Raw genomic sequence first — 23,798 nt, forward strand, 5'->3', positions numbered from 1 at the left:
AAAAGCCCCAGGATCAGCTAGACGCCCGATTGTGACAAAAGCTCTGAAACCAATGTGCCGGAGCCCACCTTGTTGGTTTCACTGGTCCCCTCGGCGGCCCCTTCTCCTGCTTTACTCTCTGCCTGTTCCTGAAGGTTTTCATTTTCATCCAGAAGTTTAATGGGGACAGGGGGTGGCGCCTCCTCTTCTGGATCGCATGGATTTCCAAGAATACTCTCTGCATTAGCACTTTGACGACACTTTTTGTTTCTGTCCACAGAGGCATATTCGGCAAAGTCTGTTTTGCCACTGGCCTGGGGCCCCGGAAGCTCTTTCACAGTGGAGGTTGACTTCGACCTGCTGCTGTGGCCTCCAGCTGAGTGGGCGGCGGCCGTCACCTCCTTAATTTCTTTCACAGTTTCATACAAGGAGTCCTCCACCATATTTTCTTGTGAGGCACTGTCCTTGAGCACTTCATACGGCCCCTCCGTCCCCAGGCCCTGGTCCCCGTCCGCGCTTTCTCCATTGAGCGTCGTGTCCACTTCACTCTCAGGAGGAATTCTGGGCAGCTCCCGGCTCTGATGACATTTTGGCTTCCCTGTGCTGTCCTGGGAGTCCAGCAGATCTGAAGCTGAGGTCTGGACTTCCTCGTAATGCTGCGTGCAGGTCATGGTGCTGTCTTCTGAAAGAACTAAAGCAGTGGGAGTATTAAACGTGGAGAAAGACAGTTTCTGACATAATTATTACAGTGAATCAGATGATGTCAAGTTAGGTGAGATCAAGGTGCTGGCTTTTTATTTGACTTGAGGCTGTAAATTACAGATGTTTTGACTGTTAGTGGAAATTCTTATTTCAATCACAGTGTAAACTAAAGCCATCCATTACATCTTTCCAATACAGTATTTAATAAATTGTCTTGGCTACCAGTTTGGGTCACAGTTATACAATATTTGTGGTTACTCCTGTCGGGCTTCTTGTAGGCAGTGTCCAAAGTGACCAGAGGATGAAAGGGACACTGCATAGGGCCAAACTGTGGGAGGCTGGGCTCCAAAGCGGGGGCATGTGTGGCAGCCACTCTCCCGGCCCTACTGGCCTCCTCTTGTGTGGGGGAAATACCTGGGAGCCATCCCCCTCCACAGGTCACTTTGTTTGACAGACAATGGAAACAAGGGGGCAAAAATGTGCCCAAAGCAGTATCCCAAAGGGTCCGCCTACCCTGTGCCTCTTTAAAGCTCTTCCTTCCATCTTACTGGCTGCTGGTGCCAACATTTTTACCTCAAATTAGAAAATTCGTATTTGAAATTCTTAGATTGCTACAGAGATGTTACTGCATGGAGCCATTCAGTCATCCCTTTATCAAATGTTTTTTGAGTGCCTCCTAGGTCTCAGGGATGGTTGAAGTGCTGGGGATACATCATTCATCATTGAGGTCCAGTGAACCATGACCTTTGGGTACTTACACTGCAGTGAGCCAGTTATTATTTACTGTCTCTCCACTGTATGTTCTTTATATACTATATATTCTCTCTCTATATAAGTGTACGTATATAATATATGTTATATAAAGTAAATATATACTTAAACATGTACTTGTACTGGTATATTCATATATATTTACTTTATACAATATATATATTCCTTATGTATCATATATATTCTTTACATCTGTGTGTGTGGGTTTATGACTTAGTTTTTTTTTTTGATGTTGGGGGTAGGAGTTTATTAATTAATTAATTTATTTTTGGCTGTGTTGGGTCTCTGTTTCTGTGCGAGGGCTTTCTCTAGTTGCGGCGAGCAGGGGCCACTCTTCATCGCGGTGCACGGGCCTCTCACTATCACGGCCTCTCTTGTTGCGGAGCACAGGCTCCAGACGCGCAGGCTCAGGAGTTGTGGCTCACGGGCCTAGTTGCTCCGCAGCATGTGGGATCCTCCCAGACCAGGGCTCGAACCCGTGTCCCCTGCATTAGCCGGCAGATTCTCAACCACTGTGCCACCAGGGAAGCCCTATACCTTACAGTTTTTAACCCACTTGTTTTTACTGACTAGACTGGGATTCTCTAAGACCCTGGAGTCCAGAACAGTGTCTAATGCATGGTTGACCCCACTATGTTTTTACATGAAAAACTAAATGAGTGGGGCTTCCCTGGTGGTGCAGTGGTTGAGAGTCCGCCTGCCGATGCAGGGGACACGGGTTTGTGCCCCGGTCCGGGAAGATCCCACATGCCGCGGAGCGGCTGGGCCCGTGAGCCATGGCCACTGAGCCTGCGCGTCTGGAGCCTGTGCTCCGCAAAGGGAGAGGCCACAACAGTGAGAGGCCCGCGTATCGCAAAAACAAACAAACAAACAAACAAACAAAAAACTAAATGAGTGAAAGAATAAATAAAGTGCTCACCTCTTATCCTGAAAAAAAAAAGACTACTTCTCTTTAAGGGGACTAGAAATAGTGTCCCTGAAGAGTATCTCAGGAAAATGATAATGGATCCCTTGTCGGAAGTTACCATCACTACCCACTGTGTTCTAAATACTTGATCATCAAGAAGGGGGTGAACTTTTGTCCTCTGGATTTAGATGTCTGTGTCACGGTGGACAGAGAATGGGCCCTGGAGTCTGAAGCCTTCGGTGTCAATCCTGACTGTCCCACAGTTTCCTTGTCCGTAAATGGAGGTAAGAGGAGGATTTGCTACACCAGGCGAAAGCGCTCTGTAAACTGGGGAGTGGAAATGTAGCTGTGACTTTTGTCAGCAAGCACATCCTGGGCGTGAAACAGGCAGCATGCAGAGTGGTCCTAAGGGTGTACCCAGGAGTCAGATCGAGGGTTCAAATGATAGATCCTCAGAGCACGGACCATAACATCTTAGGCAAGTTACTAACCTCTCTGTGCCAGACAGAATAATGCCCCCCCACCCCACCCAGGCATCCACTTCCTAATCCCTGGATTCTGTGAGTGTGTTTCATTCCACAGTAAGGGAGGAATTAAGGATACTGATGAACTATTAGCTGATCTTGAGATGGGGAGGAGCCTGGGGCATCCGGGTGGGCGCGGTGTAATTATGAGGGTCCTTATCAGTGAAAGATGGAGGCAGGAGAGTCGGAGAGAGACTTGAAGATGGAGGGAAGTCCAGGACCAAGGAATGCAGGAGGCTTCTAGCAGCGGAAGCAGGCAAGGAACCAGATTCTTCCCTAGAGCCTTGGGGAAGAAGTGCAGCCCTGCTGATACTTTGATTTTAGCCCCGGGAGACCCGGTTCAGACTCTGACCTCCAGAGCTCCAAGTTAGAAAACCTGTCTTCTTCTAAGGCACTAAGTCTGTGGTAATTTGTTGCAGCAGCAATGTTTCAGTTGCCTCATCTGTAAATTGTGAAGAGTAATAATCCCTACCTTACAGGGCAGTAATATTAGCCATAGTAATCTTACAGTTGCTAGCATAAATGGGTTAGCATAAATGAGTTAGTACACATACAAATCTTAGAACAATGGCACGCAGAAGCCAGTTCATAGATATTAACTTTTCATCCAACTGAGATTTTTTTGGCTAAAACTGGTAGTAATACAAAAGGTGAGCAAGAACAAACACATTTCCTAGTTTCTGAGCTACATTTTCTGAAACCTAGCCCTTTCTCGGGTGATGAGGCTTGCATGGAAAGCTGGTATTTCTGCAGAACTTACTGTCACCGTTGGTGAGTGCCCCGTTCTGTTCGCTGCTGGCAGGCGCGTCTGTGGCCAGGCTGGTAACTGAACGGCTGAACATCTCCTTGTCGGAAGGCTGCAAAAACAAAGGCACCAAAAGAATCAGACTGCGTGGCAGAGGGGAATATCCACGGCTTTTTTTTTTGCAGGGGGGTGTATTTTTAAAAATTAATTAATTATTTTTTTTTGCCATACCGCACAGCTTGTGGGATCTTAGTTCCCCAACCAGGGATTGAACCCTGGCCCACGGCAGTGAGAGTGCAGAGTCCTAACCATTGGACTGCCAGGGAATTCCCTCCATGGTTTCTTCTAAAAATTAAAACAACAACAACAAAACCCAAATCCACTGCTTAGACTTAAATTAAGCGAAACGAAATAAAATCGAGTTCCTCAGTTGCACTAGTCACATTTCAAGGGCTCAATGGCCACACGTGGATAGTGGTTATCCTATCAGTGCAGTTACAGAACACTTCCATCTTGGTGGAAGGTTCTATTGGACAGGGCCGTCCTGGGAATCTTCCGAGGCCGCCATCCACAGAGCTTCCCATCTGGTAATCACCAATAGGCTATGGTAGGTTGTGGGGTATCAGGTCCCTTAGCTCAAGGTGATGGGGACCAGAAGCCCCAGGGCTGATCAGAATCAGCTCCAGCAGAGAGAGGCCGCATCCATCTCCCTGGGTGCCGGAAACATTCCCCTTTTTAAGGGTGTGTCATGCCGAGGAAAACATCACCATTGTCATCTGAAGGGCAAGGACTTAAATCTGATCAAAGATAATGTCACTGATGTCTGAGACGCGTAACCAGCCAAGTCTCTGCTTCAAGGTTCACCCAAACCATCATATGCTAAAAAGCAGGTTTGCAAACCTTTCTTATTCTCACAAACAAACTCAGGACACTTGGAGGGAAGAATGGCATTGATTGTTTTCTCCTGGGCTGGCGTGGGTGGACAGTTCATGGCAGGATACGCCAGGCTGAGCTACAGCTATGACTAGCCTGAAGGTAAGGTGGTAGCTCACATATTTCTTGAAATATGCAGCTGGTCCCACGTAGCAGCTGAATCACTGCTGATATGATCTGTTCCCCCATCCCACTCATGGAATGCACAGCCTGCGGGACCCGGGAGGCCACACCGGACCATGTTCCAGGAGTCCACCTGGGAAGTTCTGATGTAAATAGCGCCACAACCTTGGCTAGCTGGCTTCACAAATTCTCTGACTTGGGAACCAAGTAATAATAACAGAGCAAATAGCTCATGCTGCGTCAAGATCCAAACATGTACCGGGAATCAGCTATTTCAATCCCATGCCGCCCATGAGATGGGTCGTTGTGCTAGGTTGCAGGGCGGCTGCAGACACAGGTGCCCAGTCACAGAAATGACGTCACCCCTGGGCAGGAGTCAGCTGTGGGGGGAGGACGGCTCCCAGATGGGCCCATAACAGCACAATAAATCCGTCACAGCTGAATTATCATACTCTAGGCTCTCACCACCATTTCTTCTCTTAGCTTCTACGAGAAAACGCCTGCTGGAGCTCCAAACACAGAAGCCAGGAGGGAGCCTCCCTCTCACTGCAGCTTCAGATGCAGCCATGGGACACCCCCACCCCCCGCCGGCCTTTTTCACCTTAGGATTTAAAGGCAGCTCCTCTGGGGCTGTGGAGCGATCGGTGTGTGTCGGGGTGTGTGTCAGAGCCGGGATCAGGGGTGGGGAAAGGCTGGCTGACTACAGGGACTTCTCAGGCCTGGGATGGAGACTCTGCAAGGTGTAGAAAATTGAGAAGCTAGGATAGAAGCTTGTAAAGAGAGCCAGGTGATGTGTGTGTGCAAACGTGCTCTAGCGTGCACTTCCTTGCTCACATATTCGTATGAGAGAGGCTATGGGGGGGCTATTAATGAAGGACACTGCACATGGAGGGTCAGATCTTCCTTTTATCCGCCCGCCACTCTCTTCCCATCTCACCCAGGGCTGCTGCTGGGCGTTAGCAGAAGAGCACGAACCGAAGGTCTAGAACAGAGGTTCTCACACCTGAGCAAACATCAGGATGACCCGGAGGGCTTTCTCCCAGCCTCCCACCCACCCCCCCGAGTCTTCTAACAAACTCCAGGTGCTGCTGGTCCAGGCCATGCCTGAGAACCACTGCTCTAGAAGGACAACAGGAGGGGAGGCTGATGGAGATGGAAGCCTCTCCCCCAGCCCCGCCTCTCCTGCCAACGGGCACCAAGGAGAGTGGGAAGGGGAAGAAAGCTGGGGCCTGGGACCTGCATGTGGGAGAAGCCACAGTGGAGGCACCACCTCCTCTCCCACCTGCCCTCTGGGTGCCTGCACAGCGGCAATCCAACAGAGGCGCTGGGGGCAGGTGAGAAGTGGGGACATAGACAACCAGAGACTGCAGTGAGGGTGACAACGGGGGTAAAACGGAGGGGGGTGATGAGAAGCCCGGAAAGCAGTGGGGGTGTGTGTGTGTGTGAGCCGCCTGCATACAGAGATGAAAGGAAGGAACTCCCCAGGGGCTCCCAGGAGAGGAGGGCTGACCACTTCGCTGCCTGGCCTGGAAGAATCCCGCAGTCATAGGGCAGGGCGCCCGGGACGCCTCCTGGTTGAGCTTGGAACCTGGCTGCCGGCTGCGTGTTTCATACCAGACCTCACATGACATACGTCACTCATCCATCTTTCCTTTTTGCCCCTTCCTCCTCCAACCAGTTTACGCCTGATCTTGAGAAATTATGTCTGGGACAGGAAGCATCTTCACCATTTCAGCCTCGCGAATATGAAGGCGGCCCCATCCCCAGCTGCTGGAATTGCTCAGCCAGTTAAGAGCGTGGGCCTGAGGGGAGAGGATGAGGTGGGACCAGGATGCCCAGGCTGCTCCCTATCTGGGTGGATCCAAGAGGCCCGCGGGGCTCGATCGGGACCCTTTAGGACACAGAGCAAGAAAACCCAGCAAGGCCAGGCCACATCTGGGATGCTGGGGGTCCCAGCCTCCAATAAGCTTAACGATCAGCTGTTACAGGTTGAATTTTATCATCTCCAAATTCCTATACTGAAGTCCAAACTCTCAATACCTTAGACTTGACCTCATTTGGAAACAGGATCGTTGTAGATGAAACAGGTTAAGATGAGGTCATATCAGAGGCCTTAAAAAAGGGTAACTTGGACAGAGACACACACACATAGAGGGAAGGCGGTGTGAAGAGTCACAGGGAGAACACGATGTAAGGGCAGAGATCTTCAAACCAAGCATCACTAAAGGCTGCCAACCGACCACGGGAAGCTAGGAGTGCGGCCCGTAGCAGATGCGCCCTCACAGCTCTCGGAAGGAACCAACCCTGCTGCTACCTTGATCTCGAATTTCTAGCCTCTAGAACTGTGACATGATGAATTTATTATTTAAGCCACTCAGCTTATGGTCCTTTGTTAGGACAGTTCTAGCCAACTAATACACCGGCTGGAGCCCAGCAGAGGCAAAACAAAAAACATCCCTGCAGTAGGTTGGAATTATCTGAGGATCTTTCCAGCAGTGGCACAACTGCATCCATTTCAGAAGCTCTCCCAACAACCTGGCTAATTGCACAGGCCTCTAGCCACGGAGAATATAAACCTGCAGCAAGAGGACACAGCCCAGGCAGCCAGTTAACTCTGGCTGAATTGCTTCCCTGGGTTTCCTTCAGGTTGTAAGCTTGTAGGGACCTGCTCTAGATAAGCGGCTGATGCTTTAAAGCTCGTGCACGCGTGCTCACCACATTCATCAGGTTCTCATGGTCTCCGCTGTGCTGTCTCGGCTTCTTTTCTCTGAAACAGAAAAGGAAACATGGCTGTGACATCCAACGTGCCATCTAAAATCAAACATACACTCCTCTTTCCTATTCAAACTTTGATCAACATTTACATAATCTCTCTTTTCAAAACCAGGTTTAATTTGCCGAGGAAGCAGAAGCCGGACAATTCACTCTACCCTCCTCTGCAGGGAGCAGGGACCGAGGGAGTCAAGTCCTAGCAAGGGGCTGGTCACCTCTCTGGACCTTTCTCCAGGAGTAGAAAATACAAGTTAACAAGAGGACCGGGGCAGTTTCCTGAGTAGAAACTGTTTATATCTAGAATACTGGAATGATTTTTTTGTTTTTTGTTTTTTTTAAGGAAATCAACAATTCTCAGCTCTTCATCTTTCTTAAATTCAGTCTTTGCAAAGTCACACATTGCCATGGGATTGAGAAAATAAAGAAAATACAACTTTTGGCTTGTCAGGGAGGTTACATGCCCTCAGGATGAGTCATATGTACTTGCAGTCTATGGAAAAGTCCATCGAGTAAAAATAGAATTTATTTTTACTCGGGACAGGCTAAAGAAAGCCATCAGTACTAGAGGCTACCTTTCCCATAGATGTATAAGGCAACAGTGACACCTAGTGGGAGCATAAATAATTGCAAGGCAGGCCCTCCCAGGCCCAGGGGAACAAACACTCCTCTAGCTTTGCTTCTATTTCTTCATCTTTCTGGCCAGTTAGTCTCTCTCCCAGCCCTGGAGTCCTGGATCCAAAATGGGCAGGGATTTGGAGGCTACTTGTGTTCAGGGAGTCTGGATTTTCCCCTCCTGACAGAGACTTTAGGGCACGAAGCCACATCCAGACTTTTAAATGACACTTGTCCAGTCTCTTCCAAGGTTATTGAGAAGAGTTTGGAAGAGGGCTGGCTGTCAGCTGGTCTGCACTGGTTCCCAGCAGCAGCCCTCACCAGAGAGCTGCATATGTTGTAACAATGTCTGAACACCTGGAAAATCACTCCTGGTTAGAAAGGACTTTGCTTCTCTCCCAGCAAAGATCTCCTTTTTTTCTTGGTGGAGGGGTGACACATCTTATTGTATATGAGGGAGACAAAGAGGGAGGAAGGGGGGAGGGGAAAGAGAGAGAGAGAGAAGTATAATTCTAAAATAAGACAAGATGGTTATTTCATACACAGAATGTTTCTCTTGTAGAAAAAATGAATGTTTCTTAAGAAACTGCAGTTCTAGATAACAAATTCTTAACAAAATGACCCCCTGAAAGCTACAGAGCAGCAAAAATTCTCAGTAACTCTCAAATGGCAGCAAAAAGAGTATCTTCAATGCACATGATACTTAGATTTCCAAATGTCCACAGATGGAAAAAGACAATACACCTTTTGACAAGGGTGTGCTCATAAGAACAGCAAAAATTTCCTTCTGGGAAGTTTCATACATAAGGGCTCTTCCAGGTGCTCCCCAGGAAAATCAGATGTGGCTTTTCACTGAACTAATAAAAAGTGTCCTGGGCTCCTTTGCGGCACAGAAGTCAGTTCATCTAACATATGAGTTTCTGGGAACGTCTAGGCAGTGAGATGCCATTCATCACAGGCTTTTTATATAGAAAGTCTTCTGGGTCCAGGGAACATGGTACTTTAAGGCTCTAGTAGACATGCCCTGCTCTCACCTGTCACAACTGGAGCACAGAAAGATGAGGAAGGTGATGACGAAGAAGGTGGCCACAGCTGCCAGGCTTCCCCACAGGGCGATCTGCATTTGTCCCCCACTCAGCAAGCTTCCCGCGGGTCCCATGGTGGGTGGGAAGTGGCACAGGCGGCTGGATTTGGTCAGTCCTTCCAAGGTGGCGACATGCGGGCAGAGGGCTGCGTCCTCCTGCAGAGAGAACAACGCGTGTTTTGACAACTTCTCGCGTGAAACGCCAGAATCTGGGAGTAAGTTCCTGGTGGGGCGTGGGGTGAAGGGGGCGTTTGAGCAGAGCAGGGAGGTGTGTGTGCAGAATGCACTGGACTCGACTTGGAACTCCCTCTGGGCAAGGTCCCCTCTGTGGTCCGGGCCTTTGTTTTCTCACCCAAAATGCAAAGCAGGAGCGTGCAGTGCCTAGCGCAGTGTTTGAGGCAACGGATGTCTTGTTATTTGGATATGTTTGGAGATAGATTCTTAATGTCTTCAAATAAATTTAAGACTCCAAGTATTCCACAGCAAATGAATAAATGCTTATTTGGTTCCCCCCCCCTTTTTTTTTGCCAGAACAGTGTAAAGCATTTATTACTGCTTTCACAAAAATATAGTTTGCATCTTTCCCACCTGAATCCCCAACTCCCCAAACCTGCTTCTCTTCGAGAAGGTTTAAGATCAATACAATTAATGAAATAGATTGTCTTTACATTCACCTTCATAAACAGTTAACTGTTCTGAGTATGTGACTTTATTTTCAGGGCTGGCTTTCACTAAACTTGTAAGTACTCAATAAGTCCACTTTCAAAGGGATGGCTGAAAGTCTACGCTAAGAATGCATCACCGGCAGCAAATAAGACCTATTTATAAACAACTACAATTGAGTATAAAAGCTAGGACGTATTAGTACCCTGCATGTGCCTGGGACTCGAGTGCTTTCCTCATTTGATCACTGCCACCAGGCTGTGAAGAAGCACGGCTAATCCCCATTTTCCAGAGACACTAAGTTCCCCGACGGTGTCACCGCGCTCAGTGGCAGCGGAGGATATGAGACCAGCCAGCTCTGACTCCAGCGCCAGTGGTCTCAGCCCCTAGAGGGCGCTCCTTCTCACTGGGGGCTACCGCTTCCCGGTCCAGTTATAGGGCTTCTAAATGAAAATGGCCAATGAGTTCTGAGAAATATTTTAAGACTTTTAGATTTTGAAAAACAGAGCGCTATATCAAATTAACGATGATCTCTCGTCAGAGATGCCTTGTTTAAAGAACATTTGCTTTGCTCAATTCTAGAACATTCTCACTTAAACAGCCTTTAACTTCATCTCAAGATTCATGAATAAAGTCAGCAAATAAATATTTTTGTCATGATAATTCATCAAAACTCAAAACATTTTTTTTTTCTTGAAAAAGACGGTTGATGTTTGCATTTCCATTTGCTTCCGTAACAGACCTGGTACTCTATGTCGTCATCACTGAGCATCTACATCAAGCCAGTACCTGGGAAGCTACGGAGTCACTGTGGTTCAACGAGACCAGATTTTCTCTAGGTGAAACATTTCACATTTATTTCAATATTTAAAGGTGACAAATAATAAAAAGCTGGAGAAAAAGAAATTTTATCTACAAGCATGCAGAGAGATTTCTAGATGAAGTCGATTGCTTTCTATACGGCCTTGAACCAACATGAACACTTCTTAATGCTCTATAGATAAATACATTACAACTTCCTGGGTAATACAGAACTTCTTTCTTCCTGTGTTGGTTATATATTATACCTATAAACACTACATGCATACAGTAATTGATGGTCAAATTGCCTTTGCCTGTTTGCCCCCGGACAGCTATAACTGAGTGAAAATCACCAGCACTTCTCTTATGATTTGTTGAAACAATGAATAATTCACTTTTAAACTTAGACTACAAACTGGCGCCACAAGTTATTAAAATACATTCAAGCACATGAATGACGGGGACCTCTGAATATATAGGAAATAAATTTTTATATCCAGATCCAGGTTCATGCATAACACATTTTAGGAGGTAAAAACAAAAGATATCTGTTGTGCAGGAGTTTGTGTGTTCCTTCTTTCCTTTGCTCATTCATTCATACAGTGATTTAATCAATGTCTCTTTAAAAGTTCCCAGTTCTTAGAAAATAGTTTGCTGAGTGAATTATTCAAAAGGTACATATATATCCAGCAGGCCCCTCTCTCCATCTCTGGTACACGTTTCTCTTTCCTCTTTCTCTCTTTCTCAACAGGGGGAGGCGATAGAATATAATGAATTATGTGGTGCTCCACCTAGCAGAACAGTGTGGGGAGAAAAAGGGTGAAAGCAGATTATTACCAGCTACTGAATAAAGGATGTAACTCAGAGAAAATGTGTCAAAACTCCTGGATCACTCCTCCTTCAACCAGAATTTGCAGAAAAGCTACTGACAGAAATGCTTTTTTACAAAAGTTCTCATCGTGGACAAAAAAAAATCTCACAGTGAAAAGCAAGATCATCATCTGGTACTGTTTCTGAGTCAGATTATCAATACATTGTACCCCTAAGGACAAGGGCTCCAATTGCGTGGGCAGCTTCCACCTCTCAGAAACCTCTGTGTGCAACTCGACCAGGAGCCACACAGGTCACAGCTGTGGTGGCAGTGCAGCAGGAGCACCTACCCTTGCAGGGGCCAGGGGTCTACACACACATGACCTTCCTCCCAATGGGATTGTTCCAGTTTTAGAGAAGGTCTGCACCACTGGTACTCTCCTCTCCTGGTCTCTTTCTCTTTTTGGTCTCCTGTTTCCATAATTCTCCTGCCCATTTCTTTTCTGGTCATCTCCTTCTTAAATTTTAGTGGCTTATTTACTATTGAGATGTGGCTGCCTCCCCCCACCAACCCAGTGTGTGTAGACGGACTGTCCCCGCCATGTGTGTAGACAGACTACCACTCCCGTATGTGTTTTGATGAACTGCGCCCCCCAGTGTGTGTAAATGGCCTACTTCCCCCTCTTTCCCCACTGTGTGTGTAGATAGACCACCCCCTTTCCCCCCCTTTGTGTAGATGGACTACTCCCTCCCCCCATCGTGTATGTAGGTTACCTCCTCACCGTGTGTAGACGGACTGCCCCTCCCCCGTGTGTGTAGATGTACACGTATGACTTCCACATTCCTCCCTCTTGGTGGGGATGAGAGTGGAAGCCCTGTGTGGATGGTCCAGGGCTTTCCAAGAAGTGGAATGGACTTTCCCCCGAAGGCTGGACCCTCCTGCACTGGTTTCACTGAACTTAAATGCTGTACCATGGGTTCTTTCGTGGAGTTCATTTTGAGCAGGGTGGGGCATCGGTGTCCTTCCCTGAGACTCAAGGCTTCTCTCAGGATTCGCGACAGAGAAAGAGAATGAGGACAGCGAGGCACAGGGTCCGGGAAGTAAGAAGTCACCCTGCAGAGGAAGGGCCCCCGAAGGAGCGAGGGTTTTCTATATCATACCCTGTGCGCCTTTACCAACCAGGTCCCCGTGGAAAAGATAATCCAAGGCTGCGGAGTCCCTGATGTTGCTACTGGCCTTGGACCCGGCTAATTTTCTGCTAATTCTTATATCAAGTAAGATGTTTCCTGAGCATCCAGAATCAATCCGCACCAGCAGAAATACATGAACAATTTGGGGTGATCTCTCATGATTTTTTCAAGGAGATATTTAAGCCTATTCCTCTCCATCCTGTTCCTACCTGTCTCAATAAAATTGCGTTCAGTGATAGAATACTGTTTCTTCAAAGTTAAAAAATATACTGTTGTCAGACCACATGTGTAAATATTCTATGAGTTATTCAACATAGAGCAAAGGATGACCATTCACCGTACCTCAACAAACATTTATTACAGCACCTGAATGCCCCACTAAGATGTGTTGCAAAAGATCATAATACTAATGAAAGAGCAGATTTAGTTTAATAGTTGTATATCAATTTTTTTGTTTTAGAATAGGCTTCACCATTGGCTGCACTGACGTACAATCATGACCAGTGACTGTAATTTTTTTTTTGGCAGTACACAGGCCTCTCACTGTTGTGGCCTCTCCCGTTGCAGAGCACAGGCTCCGGACGCGCAGGCTCAGCGGCCATGGCTCACGGGCCCAGCCGCTCCGCGGCATGTGGGATCCTCCTGGACCGGGGCACGAACCCGTGTCCCCTGCATCAGCAGGCAGACTCTCAACCACTGCGCCACCAGGGAAGCCGCAGTGACTGTAATTTAATGCATGATATTGACAAGAGGCAGTGGCATTTCGCCCACTCCGCAATTTTATATCACTTCAGACTACTGTGGGAAATTGTCATTTGGCCCTGAGAAAGGTCAATGCCTGAGTTTATAGGACTGATTTTGGGGATTCTGTTAGAAGTAGGGCTGGATAACTATTTTGGACTAAAAGCTCCATAATCACTCATACTTTTGTATCCATTCCTTTCATGATTTTAATCAATAAGTGATTCAATCTTGAGAAAAACCGAGGGCCTTTTGCTTTAAAAGCAGATGCCATTTTTAACCACAAGGGGACAGTCTAATTCTATTCTCAGCCCTAATCAGCAGGCTCCTCCAGGACAGACCTCAGTTATTCTTGCTGTTGGTGCCTCTGCTGAGCCTTTTAACTGTCTTCATTAGCCTGGACTATCCGCCACCCCAATCAATTCCAACAAAAAAGAAAGCAAAAACCGGATGAAATGAATGAAAGTTGCAGCCCAACTACCAGCTACTTATTTCTTTAGCCAGACACATTTAACAGGTAGGTGCTCTGATCGCCGCAAATTCTGTATAATTTGGTAGAGCCGGGATGGCCGGTGAGATGAGCTATAGAAGCAGACACTTAGTTCCTCTGAAGCCGGTTGAGGTCAGTAATGATGGTCATTACCATCTTACAGCTGTCCTAGTTGACTCATAATTAAGCATGTTGGAAACCACCTCCACATGACTCCTTACCAATGGCCGAAATAAGAAGGTCAAGGACCCATCGCCGTGGGAACGCCTCCTTCCCGGGTCATCACCAGGTGTGGGAACCATGAGGTAAAATGACACTTTACGAGCAAAGTGTCCTGTGAAGCACGTGGGCAGATGCACAGGCTATGGAAGCATGAACCTCTCCACTGAAGGTTCCGGTCTCCTGAAAGAGTTTTAAGCTCAAGTATTCAAATTCGGGTCAATTTCTCTTCGGACCAAAGGGGCTCTGCTATAGGTAAGCTTTGTACACTGAACTCTGTGTGAGAGTCAAGCGGGTCTGCTGTAAACACGGAGCCACGTCTGTGAATGACTACTGTCCACCGGGGCCCTGCTAAGGCCCAAGGGTCTCTGCCATACCAGTTGTTACAAAGATATCTCCATTTCTCTCTTTCCCTGAGTCGGGGGGAAACACACCCAAAGAGCAGAAGGTGGTAAAGGACTCCGAGGTAAGATTTTCTTTATGGTTTCCCGAATCATTTTATTTACATCACTATGGAGCAGTATCTTTTTTTTTTTTTTTTGCGGTACGCGGGCCTCTCACTGTTGTGGTCTCTCCCGTTGCGGAGCACAGGCTCTGGGCGTGCAGGCTCAGCGGCCATGGCTCACGGGCCCAGCCGCTCCGCGGCATGTGGGATCTTCCAGGACCGGGGCACGAACCCGTGTCCCCTGCATCGGCAGGCGGACTCTCAACCACTGCGCCACCAGGGAAGCCCTGGAGCAGTATCTTGACATTTCTTCCTGCAGCAGCTTGAAGCACGAGAGGAAGGAACCTGGGAAGCCTTGACATCACCGAACTGGCCCCGCTGCCATCGAGGCTTGCTGCTGCTGTGGAAAGAGCCACGCATTCATCCCGAGAGCCGGTTATAAATCCTTCAGGCCATCTGACCCTTTGGGAGCGTGTGTGTGGCTGTCACTTGTCTTCAAAAATACGTTAAACTTACATTACAGAAGTAATATAGTTTATTGCTTATCAAAGCTCTGCCGCCGTTTTGGTTTTTGCCTTCAGAAAAGCCAAAAGGCGAGTGACTTTGGTGGGTAAGGAATGCCTTCTAAGGTTGTTCCTCCTATCCTGACTTGAAAACCAATTCCCAAGGTTCATTTTTTATTTTTAATGGTAAATCTCATGAGAGAACAGGAGAGGGGTCGGGGAGAGAGAGAGAGAGAGAGAGGGAGAAAATGATTCTGACAGACATGCGTGAGGAATCCAGGTAAAGGGTCTTCAATTTGCATAAGCAAGTCTTAATGGGCTGTTTCACAAAGTGTGCGGTTTGAACTTTAAGCTCTATTTCTTCCTGCCTTGCATGTTTGTTCATCTGATCTGAATGAAAAGTTCCTTGAGGGCAGGGATATATCCATCTTGTATCCCACCACATTCTCAGCATCTCCATGAGCTGGCAAATAGGAGACAGTCAAGTAATTTTTACTGAATACATGTTTCTGCAAAAGGAGGATTCCCAAGCTGACTCTCAAAATGCAAGTTTAATGAATAATTTATTAGGTAAGGGAGAGAAGGAGAATAAAAGAGAAGAGCACGTCAGGCAAACAATTAAAAATTAAGCCGAGTATGTCTTAAGGCAAAACCTTAGCTCTGGAACAAACACAGCCACCTGCCTTTTTTTTTTTTTTTTTTGGCGGTACGCGGGCCTCTCACTGCTGTGGCCTCTCCCGCCGTGGAGCACAGACTCCGGACGCGCAGGCTCAGCGGCCATGGCTCACGGGCCCAGCCGCTCCGCGGCATGTGGGATCCTCCCGGACCGGGGCACGAACCCGCGCCTCCTGCATCGGCAGGCAGACTCTCAACCACTGCGCCACCAGGGAAGCCCCCACCTGCCTTTTTTGTACTGTCATCAAAGCAGCCTGAGGTCTCTTGAAAAAGGTCCCAGCACTGGAATTACTTGCTTCTCTGTACGTGAATCCTCACCACCCTTACCAGGTCTCCACACTGGCGATCTCAATGTGTCCCTAAGCTTGGCGTTCCTCTGGCCCCTTCTCAGCGATGACACGTCACGCCTTCCTCCTCTCCTGGGAATCTGATACACACCTCTCTCTTTCCTCCCTCACAGCCCTGGGTCTTACGTTTCTCAAAAGAAAGGGGAGCCTTAACTATTCTTGGCCGTCTTCGCACATTTTCATCTGATGGAAGCCTAACCGTCCCTCAGGTCTCAGCTTAAATGTCACTTCCTTGGAGCAGCTTTTCTGATGCTGTTTCCCCCTCCCCAGTTTAGTTTAGGCCCCTGCCTTTTTTTTTTTTTTTTTTTTTTTTGTGATACGCAGGCCTCTCACTGTTGTGGCCTCTCCCGTTGCGGAGCACAGGCTCCGGATGCGCAGGGTCAGCGGCCATGGCTCATGGGCCCAGCTGCTCCGCGGCATGCGGGATCTTCCCGGACCGGGGCCTGAACCCGTGTCCCCTGCATCAGCAGGTGGACTCTCAACCACTGAGCCACCAGGGAAGCCCCCCACCCTCCGCCTTTTTTTTACAAGCTTTTCCCTTCATAGCATCACTCAAGAGTAGAGTGATGAAGCCCTTTGTATGTCTCTTCCACTGGTCCAAGCTCGAAGAGGGAGGCTGTGGAGAGACGTATCTTATTCGCAGCTGTAGTCCTAGTGTGTGGCACACAGTAGGCACTTAATACATAAGTTGAATGAATTAATAATGAGTAAATAATTCCGAGGATCCAAGAGGAGGTGGATACTGACTTGGCCTTCAGAGACGGTAAGAATTAGAAGAAGACATTCTTTTTCTCAGTCTTCTCAAACAAGGCTGAAATTTCTCGGGGACGTGAGGGGTTCCAGAAGCTGGCTTGCCTGCTTGACTAGCTGGTGGGGAAATCTCCATGGTGCTGCCTCCATCCTACACGTGATCGACTGGCCTCTCCCCACGTTCCCCTCAGGGTCCTGAAGGGGCCCAGTGTATATCAGTTTCGACTCATAGGCTTGAAATAAAAAAAAACACGGCCATCCCCACCATGTTCATAACCCCCAGGTGTCCGTCCATCTGGGACAAGAGCAGACAGGTGAGGACATGGGAGCCACGCCATCTTTCGGGCAGGCTCAACTTCACGCGGTCGTGACTTGTTTCCGGCACCAGAGAGAGAAGAACGCTCACTCTCCTCCGATTCGCCCGCTGCTCACTCCCAGCCACGTCATCATGGGTCTCCCTTCCAAGGGAATTAGAGCACTTTGCAGCCCTGGCACCATCTTCTTCGTTGGAGTCCGGTGGGGATAAGGTGTTTACACACAGGCCAGTTTACTGAGATGGGACTTTTATTTATTTGTATTTTAAAAATGTATTTTCTTGAAGTATAGTTGATTTACAGTGTTGTGTTAATTTCTACTGTACAGCAAAGTGATTCAGTTATACATATATATATGCTTTTTCATATTCTTTTCCATTGTGGTTTATCACCGGATACTGAATATAGTTCCCTGTGCTCTACAGTAGGACCTTGTTGTTTTTCCATTCTATATGTAATGGTTTGTAACTTCTAATCCCAAACTCCCCATCCACCCCTCCCCCACCCTCCCCCACCCCCTCCCCCTTGGCAACCACAAGTCTGTTCTCTATGTGAGGTCCTGCTTTGCCTGTTTTTTTTTTTTTTTTTTTTTTTTTTTTTTTGCTGTACGCGGGCCTCTCACTGCTGTGGCCTCTCCCGTTGCGGAGCACAGGCTCCGGACACACAGGCTCCGCGGCCATGGCTCGCGGGCCCAGCCGCTCCGCGGCATGTGGGATCTTCCGGGATAGGGGCACGAACCCGTGTCCCCTGCATCGGCAGGCGGACTCTCAACCACTGCGCCACCAGGGAAGCCCACTTTGCCTGTTTTTATTTGGCTTCTGACGCACGGGTGATTGAGACACTTTTTAAAAAAAATAGTAGTAAAAGACTTAACCAAAAAAACAAAACAAAACAAAAAAAACCCCAAAACCCTGCTGAGAGGTTCAGAAATTTACTATGTGACACAAATGCCTCTCAAATCCTCCACACACGGACCATGATATTTAAAAGATCAGATTCATTTTAACACTTGAACTGTGGTTGGACACTAATTACAAATGCTCCAGTATCTGTCACGTCCCAATTAGCTTTTACCAAGCCCTCACCTAACCATGCTACCTCATGGAGACTGTACATCCAAGGATGCTTCTTCTGGGAAAAGGAAACCTTCAGGATGGAAGAAGTAGAATTTCAGAGCTAGACAGCAATTTAAGCCTCATCCCAGAGGAATCCCAGTTCGCAGTACTGGTTTCATTGTGAGTTAGATCAGCCACACCTTCTGATGTACCCGGATGTAAGGACTCTGAGGTAAGAGTTCACATTCTACCCAGACACTAGCAAGAAGGTAGCGCGACTTATTACCCAGTGCCCACCACATCAAGGCCATCCTTAATTCTCATCTTTCCTACATTTAAAAAACATTAAGAATTCTTTACATTATAAAACTGGCCGACGAAATGCTTTTCATTGACTTCTAGAAAGCAAAATCTTCAAAAACCATCCCTGCGGGTTACTTGCCGGTGTTCCCAGAAACTACTTAGGGAGACAGAGTGACAGCTTGATTACAGTGAGTCAGAATTTGTGTTTGAAAACGTAGGTACTCGGGGCTCACCCTCAAGGCTTTCTGCCAGGAGGGTGGGGGCAGCAGATGACTCAAGGAGTGTGACTCCCAAGCTCCTTCTAGAGGAAGCGACAGGGCCACGGACCTTGTAGGGCAGAGCTCCTCCAGAGGTGGTGCTGGAGCAGAAGCCTCACCATCCGGGAACTTGTTAAAAATGCAGAATTCTCATGTACCAAAATGTTCATAGCAGCCCTATTTACAATAGCCCGGAGCTGGAAGCAACCTAAGTGTCCATCATCGGATGAATGGATAAAGAAGATGTGGCACATATATACAATGGAATATTACTCAGCCATAAAAAGAAACGAAATTGAGCTATTTGTAATGAGGTGGATGGACCTAGAGTCTGTCATACAGAGTGAAGTATGTCAGAAAGAGAAAGACAAATACTGTATGCTGACACATATATATGGAATTTAAGAAAAAAAATGTCATGAAGAACCTAGGGGTAAAACAGGAATAAAGACACAGACCTACTAGAGAATGGACTTGAGGATATGGGGAGGGGGAAGGGTAAGCTGTGACAAAGTGAAAGAGCGGCATGGACATATATACACTACCAAATGTAAGGTAGATAGCTAGTGGGAAGCAGCCGCATAGCACAGGGAGATCAGCTCGGTGCTTTGTGACCGCCTGGAGGGGTGGGATAGGGAGGGTGGGAGGGAGATGCAAAAGGGAGGGGATATGGGAACATATGTATATGTATAACTGATTAAATTTGTTATAAAGAAAAAACATAAAATAAAATAAAAACACAGATTCAAGGAAAAAAATGCAGAATTCTGGGCCTTATATTTGCATTCTTTTTTTCATATTCTTTTCCATTCTGGTTTATCATAGGATATTGACTATAGCTCTCTGTGCTCTACAGTAGGACCTCGTTGTTTATCCATCCTATATATAATAGTTTACATCTGCTAATCCCAACCTCCCACTCCATCCCTCCCTCAACCCCCTTCCCCTTGGTAACCACCAGTCTGTTCTCTATGTTCCTGTGAATCCTGCATTTCTATTCGGCCCTCACGGGAGGTCTAGGCTGCTGGTCTGAGGGCCATGTATGAATAATACTAGTGTAGATGTTCATCTTCCTTCAACTAGGGTTGAAGGGTCCTTGAGACAGATCCCTGGGGCTGCAACTTGGCCTTCATCTTCCTTAAAGTTAGGTGAGATGAGGTCAGAGCTCCTGTGTCCTTGGAGCCTTCTTGATTCCCACAGAAGCACACAAATAAAAGGCTGCCCTTTACAGAGTCTAATGAGACAAGTCACTGGCGTGTGGAGGCACAGACCCAGCTTCTGCTCCATTCCTTCCCACGACATTGCTTTGTGGCCTGGAATGAGCCCAAACCTCCTGTGCCTCAGTTTATCCTTCTGAAAAGTGAGGTCATTTATAAAGTTTCTTTCCAGCTCTGAGATTCTATTATAAAAGTAGCCAGTGATTCCTAAGTTCTATGACCCAAATCCAGAACTTTCCACACAAAGGGAAGTATTGACCCAGCAAGAACCGGAAATTCTCAGTGTGATCAATAGTTTCAACTCCCCAGGAAACACAGTCTTAATAATTCATGGGAAAACCTGATAAGGCCCTACCAGTCACACGGATGTCAGGAGGGGACACCATGGGCGGTCCTTATGGTCAGGGTCCAGCGCCGGAGGTCAATCCCGACACCCCCAGAACATCAACAGCACATCTGGCAGAGACACCAGGCACAATGGCTGCAGAGCAGACAATGAGTCTCTTCTCATTCACGTGTAGTTGATATATGTACACATTTACGATTCATATTTATAAAAGCCTTTCAACAAAGTGTGAAGATCAAACCAAAGTATGCAGATGGGTGTGCACAGGTAACTTAGAGAGAAGATGCGGCTGCTGGAAGCTTCTGAGGCTTTTTAAAGGCATATGCCCCAACTTAGGAAAATCTTACAAAGACAGTAAGTCTGAAAGGGATCCATCTAATTTCCAATCTCAATACTTGACAAGCCTGAGGAGATTCCAACTATGACAGAACATTCTGGAGACTTTCTCTGTCTTTATTATTAAAGATGCTCAGCTCTTTGGGGGTGGCTTCATTCGTTACTTGACTAATACCTCCAAGGTTTCTTACTCTTTGACACTAAGGCACAAACTGTATTTTACTCTTTGACACTCAGTAATTCACTGAACAAATAATTGCTAAATACCTACTCTGTGCCAAGGACTGTTTCATCTTCTAATCACACCTTGAATATGAGATGACACTGGTCTGCTGCAATTCAGTTGCAAAATTCAACTGGCAAGAGGTGAAAAATCTTTAGAATTAAGTTCCTAATACAGAGATATATTTTGATCACAGATGAAAAACAATTTATTGTTGAATTCCAAGCATGGGAAGTCAGGGGAAAAAAAAGCCAGAAGTCCTTTCATTTCCACCATATTGCATAAGAAACAACATCTAGCCACAATAATTCTAGCATGATTCTGTTCAGCTTGACAGCAGAGGTGCCGTGGCACTGACGCAGCTGCAGTGCCCTTGGACTGATGTTGTTTCAAGCTGAGAACTGTCCTCATTGTGTCTGGTGGATTCCAAAGGCAGCCTTTGCATGAGTACGGGGTGGACAGGACCACCACCAGGGGACCCACGCACCCACCCATCACAGTCAGGGTCAGCCAACTGCTGAGGATGGATCAGATTTCAAGGACCTGGGAGGGTACCTGTAGAGAGTACCCCCCCGTCCCCCCACCCCCTAATGGAAGAAAACTGCTTTCACTTTACAGTTAAAGCAAAGCTTAAAAAAACATTCATGCAAGAAGTGGCACAAGCATTTAAAATCCCATTAAGGCATAAATGACAGAACAGAGCAAGTCACCTAGTGAGGAAAAGGGAGGGAAGGAGAAGGTGAGAGGGCTGAGGCCAGAGCGCAGACACCCTGTGCGGTGAGGGAGGCAAGGGGAACAGACTCGGAGGACTTTTCTGGTAATTTTTTTCTGCTTTTCCACGTTGTTTACAGCTGGCTTTACTCCATGGGGTACTTTGGGAGTTTAAGAATGACATGTGTATGTACATGTCTACGTACTTCAGCACATTTATTTTCTTCTTCTCCTTTGACCACTTTAGGGAAGATAACACTCTGTTGACAGAGATGGGGAGATGGGTATAACAGAATGGCAACCCCTGTGGAGATTCTGTTTTTATAAGGTGTGACATGACTAAACATGAAACTCAACAATCAGAACCAGTCACATTCTTTGTAAGAGGTCTGTGTTCATTACAATGGCCATTAATAACATGGACAGCCAAAAACACTTTGAACTAGATACAGAAGGCAATATGGAGTATTTAAGATGTGGTAAGAAGATGTGGTGTATATACATGTATATATATTATATACACACACACAATGAAATATTACTTAGTCATAAAAAAGAATGAAATATTGCCATCTGCAGCAACATGGATGGACCCAGAGAATATCATACCAAGTGAAGTAAGTCAGACAGAGAAAGACAAATATTATATAATACCTTTTATATGCAGAATCTAAAAAATAATGCAAATGAATCTATATACAGAACAGAAACAGACTCACAGACAGAAAACAAACTTACGGTTACCAAAGGGGAAAGCAGGAGCTGGGAGGAGGGATGAATTAGCAGTTTGGGATTAACAGATACACACCACTATATGTAAAATAGATAAGCAGCAAGGATTTACTATATAGCAGAGAGAAGCGGAAAATAATCTGAAAAAATATATATATAACTGAATCCCTTTGCTGTACACTTGAAACTAACACAATACTGTAAACCAACTATATTTAAATTTTTAAAAGTTGTTTCAAAAAATAAAGGCGGAATATGACTTAGTCATAAAAAGAAACGAAATTGAGTTATTTGTACTGAGGTGGATGGACCTAGAGTCTGTCATACAGAGTGAAGTAAGTCAGAAAGAGAAAAACAAATACTGTATGCTAACACATATATATGGAACCTAAAAAAAAAAAAAAAGGTTCTGATGAACCTAAGGGCAGGACAGGAATAAAGACAGATGTAGAGAATGGACTTGAGGACACAGGGAGGGGGGAGGGTAAGCTGGGACGCAGTGAGAGAGTGGCATGGACATATATACACTACCAAACGTAAAATAGATAGCTAGTGGGAAACAGCTGCATAGCACAGGGAGATCACCTTGGTGCTTTGTGACCACCTAGAGGGGTGGGATAGGGAGGGTGGGAGGGAGACGCAAGAAGGAGGGGTTATGGGGATATATGTATACATATAGCTGATTCACTTGGCTATACAGTGGAAACTAACACAACATTGTAATGCAATTATACTCCAATAAAGATGTTAAAAAAATTAAAAAAAAATAAAGGCAATATGGAATAAACTGTAGGGTCTTGAGTAGAGACATGACAGGATAGAAGAGTATCTCATTTGTGAGCAGAATATTTTCTCAACTTCAGTGGATGAGTGTTTTTTTTTTTTTTTTTTTTTTGTGGTACGTGGGCCTCTCACTGTTGTGGCCTCTCCCGTTGCGGCGCACAGGTTCCGGACGCGCAGGCTCAGCGGCCATGGCTCACGGGCCCAGCCACTCCGTGGCATGTGGGCTCTTCCCAGACCGGGGCACGAACCCGTGTCCCCTGCATCGGCAGGCGGACTCTCAACCACTGCGCCACCAGGGAAGCCCTGGATGAGTGTTTTGACTGTGGCCCTACCGAATAACTAGCCTTGACTAGTATCAAAGGGCACGGCCTCCAGGCCCCTCCATCTATCAGCCCCATTGGTTTCATTTGGCTTCCTTCCCAGGCCACGTGAGAGCATCAGCCACTGCAGAGATGCCCCCACCCCAAACCCCCTCAGCCCCGCTCACAACCCGTTGGGCACTTGTTACACTGCTGATGCCCAGGCCTGGCCCTCAGATATTCTGACATAATAGAGCTGGAGTGGAGCCCAAGAATCTGTATTTTTAACATGTGTCCTAAGTGATCCTAACGTAAGCAGTTCGCTGAAAACCCCAGGCTCTGAATTTGTTACGAGTCCTACAGGAATCCTGGTGAGGTGGAAGTTACTCATCTTAAAGTCTTTAGAGGATCAGAATTACTCAGAACTGACATATC

At 46.8% G+C, this 23,798-nt stretch overlaps 1 protein-coding gene across 2 annotated transcripts in view; it reads right to left on the minus strand.

The window, feature by feature from the left end:
- PAG1 (phosphoprotein membrane anchor with glycosphingolipid microdomains 1) overlaps positions 1-23,798 on the minus strand; it is a 142,462-nt gene that overhangs the window by 12,462 nt on the left and 106,202 nt on the right. For both annotated transcript variants that reach the window (XM_081258110.1, XM_081258111.1), the window contains 4 exons: positions 9,103-9,308; positions 7,400-7,451; positions 3,644-3,740; positions 69-670 (listed from right to left, as the gene is read on the minus strand). In XM_081258110.1, coding sequence (XP_081114236.1) covers positions 69-670; positions 3,644-3,740; positions 7,400-7,451; positions 9,103-9,308 — 957 coding nt within the window. The remainder of the gene's footprint in view (positions 1-68; positions 671-3,643; positions 3,741-7,399; positions 7,452-9,102; positions 9,309-23,798) is intronic.

This window comes from Mesoplodon bidens, assembly GCF_964165515.1.
Source record: "Mesoplodon bidens genome assembly, chromosome: 16".
Classification (NCBI taxonomy): domain Eukaryota; kingdom Metazoa; phylum Chordata; class Mammalia; order Artiodactyla; family Ziphiidae; genus Mesoplodon; species Mesoplodon bidens.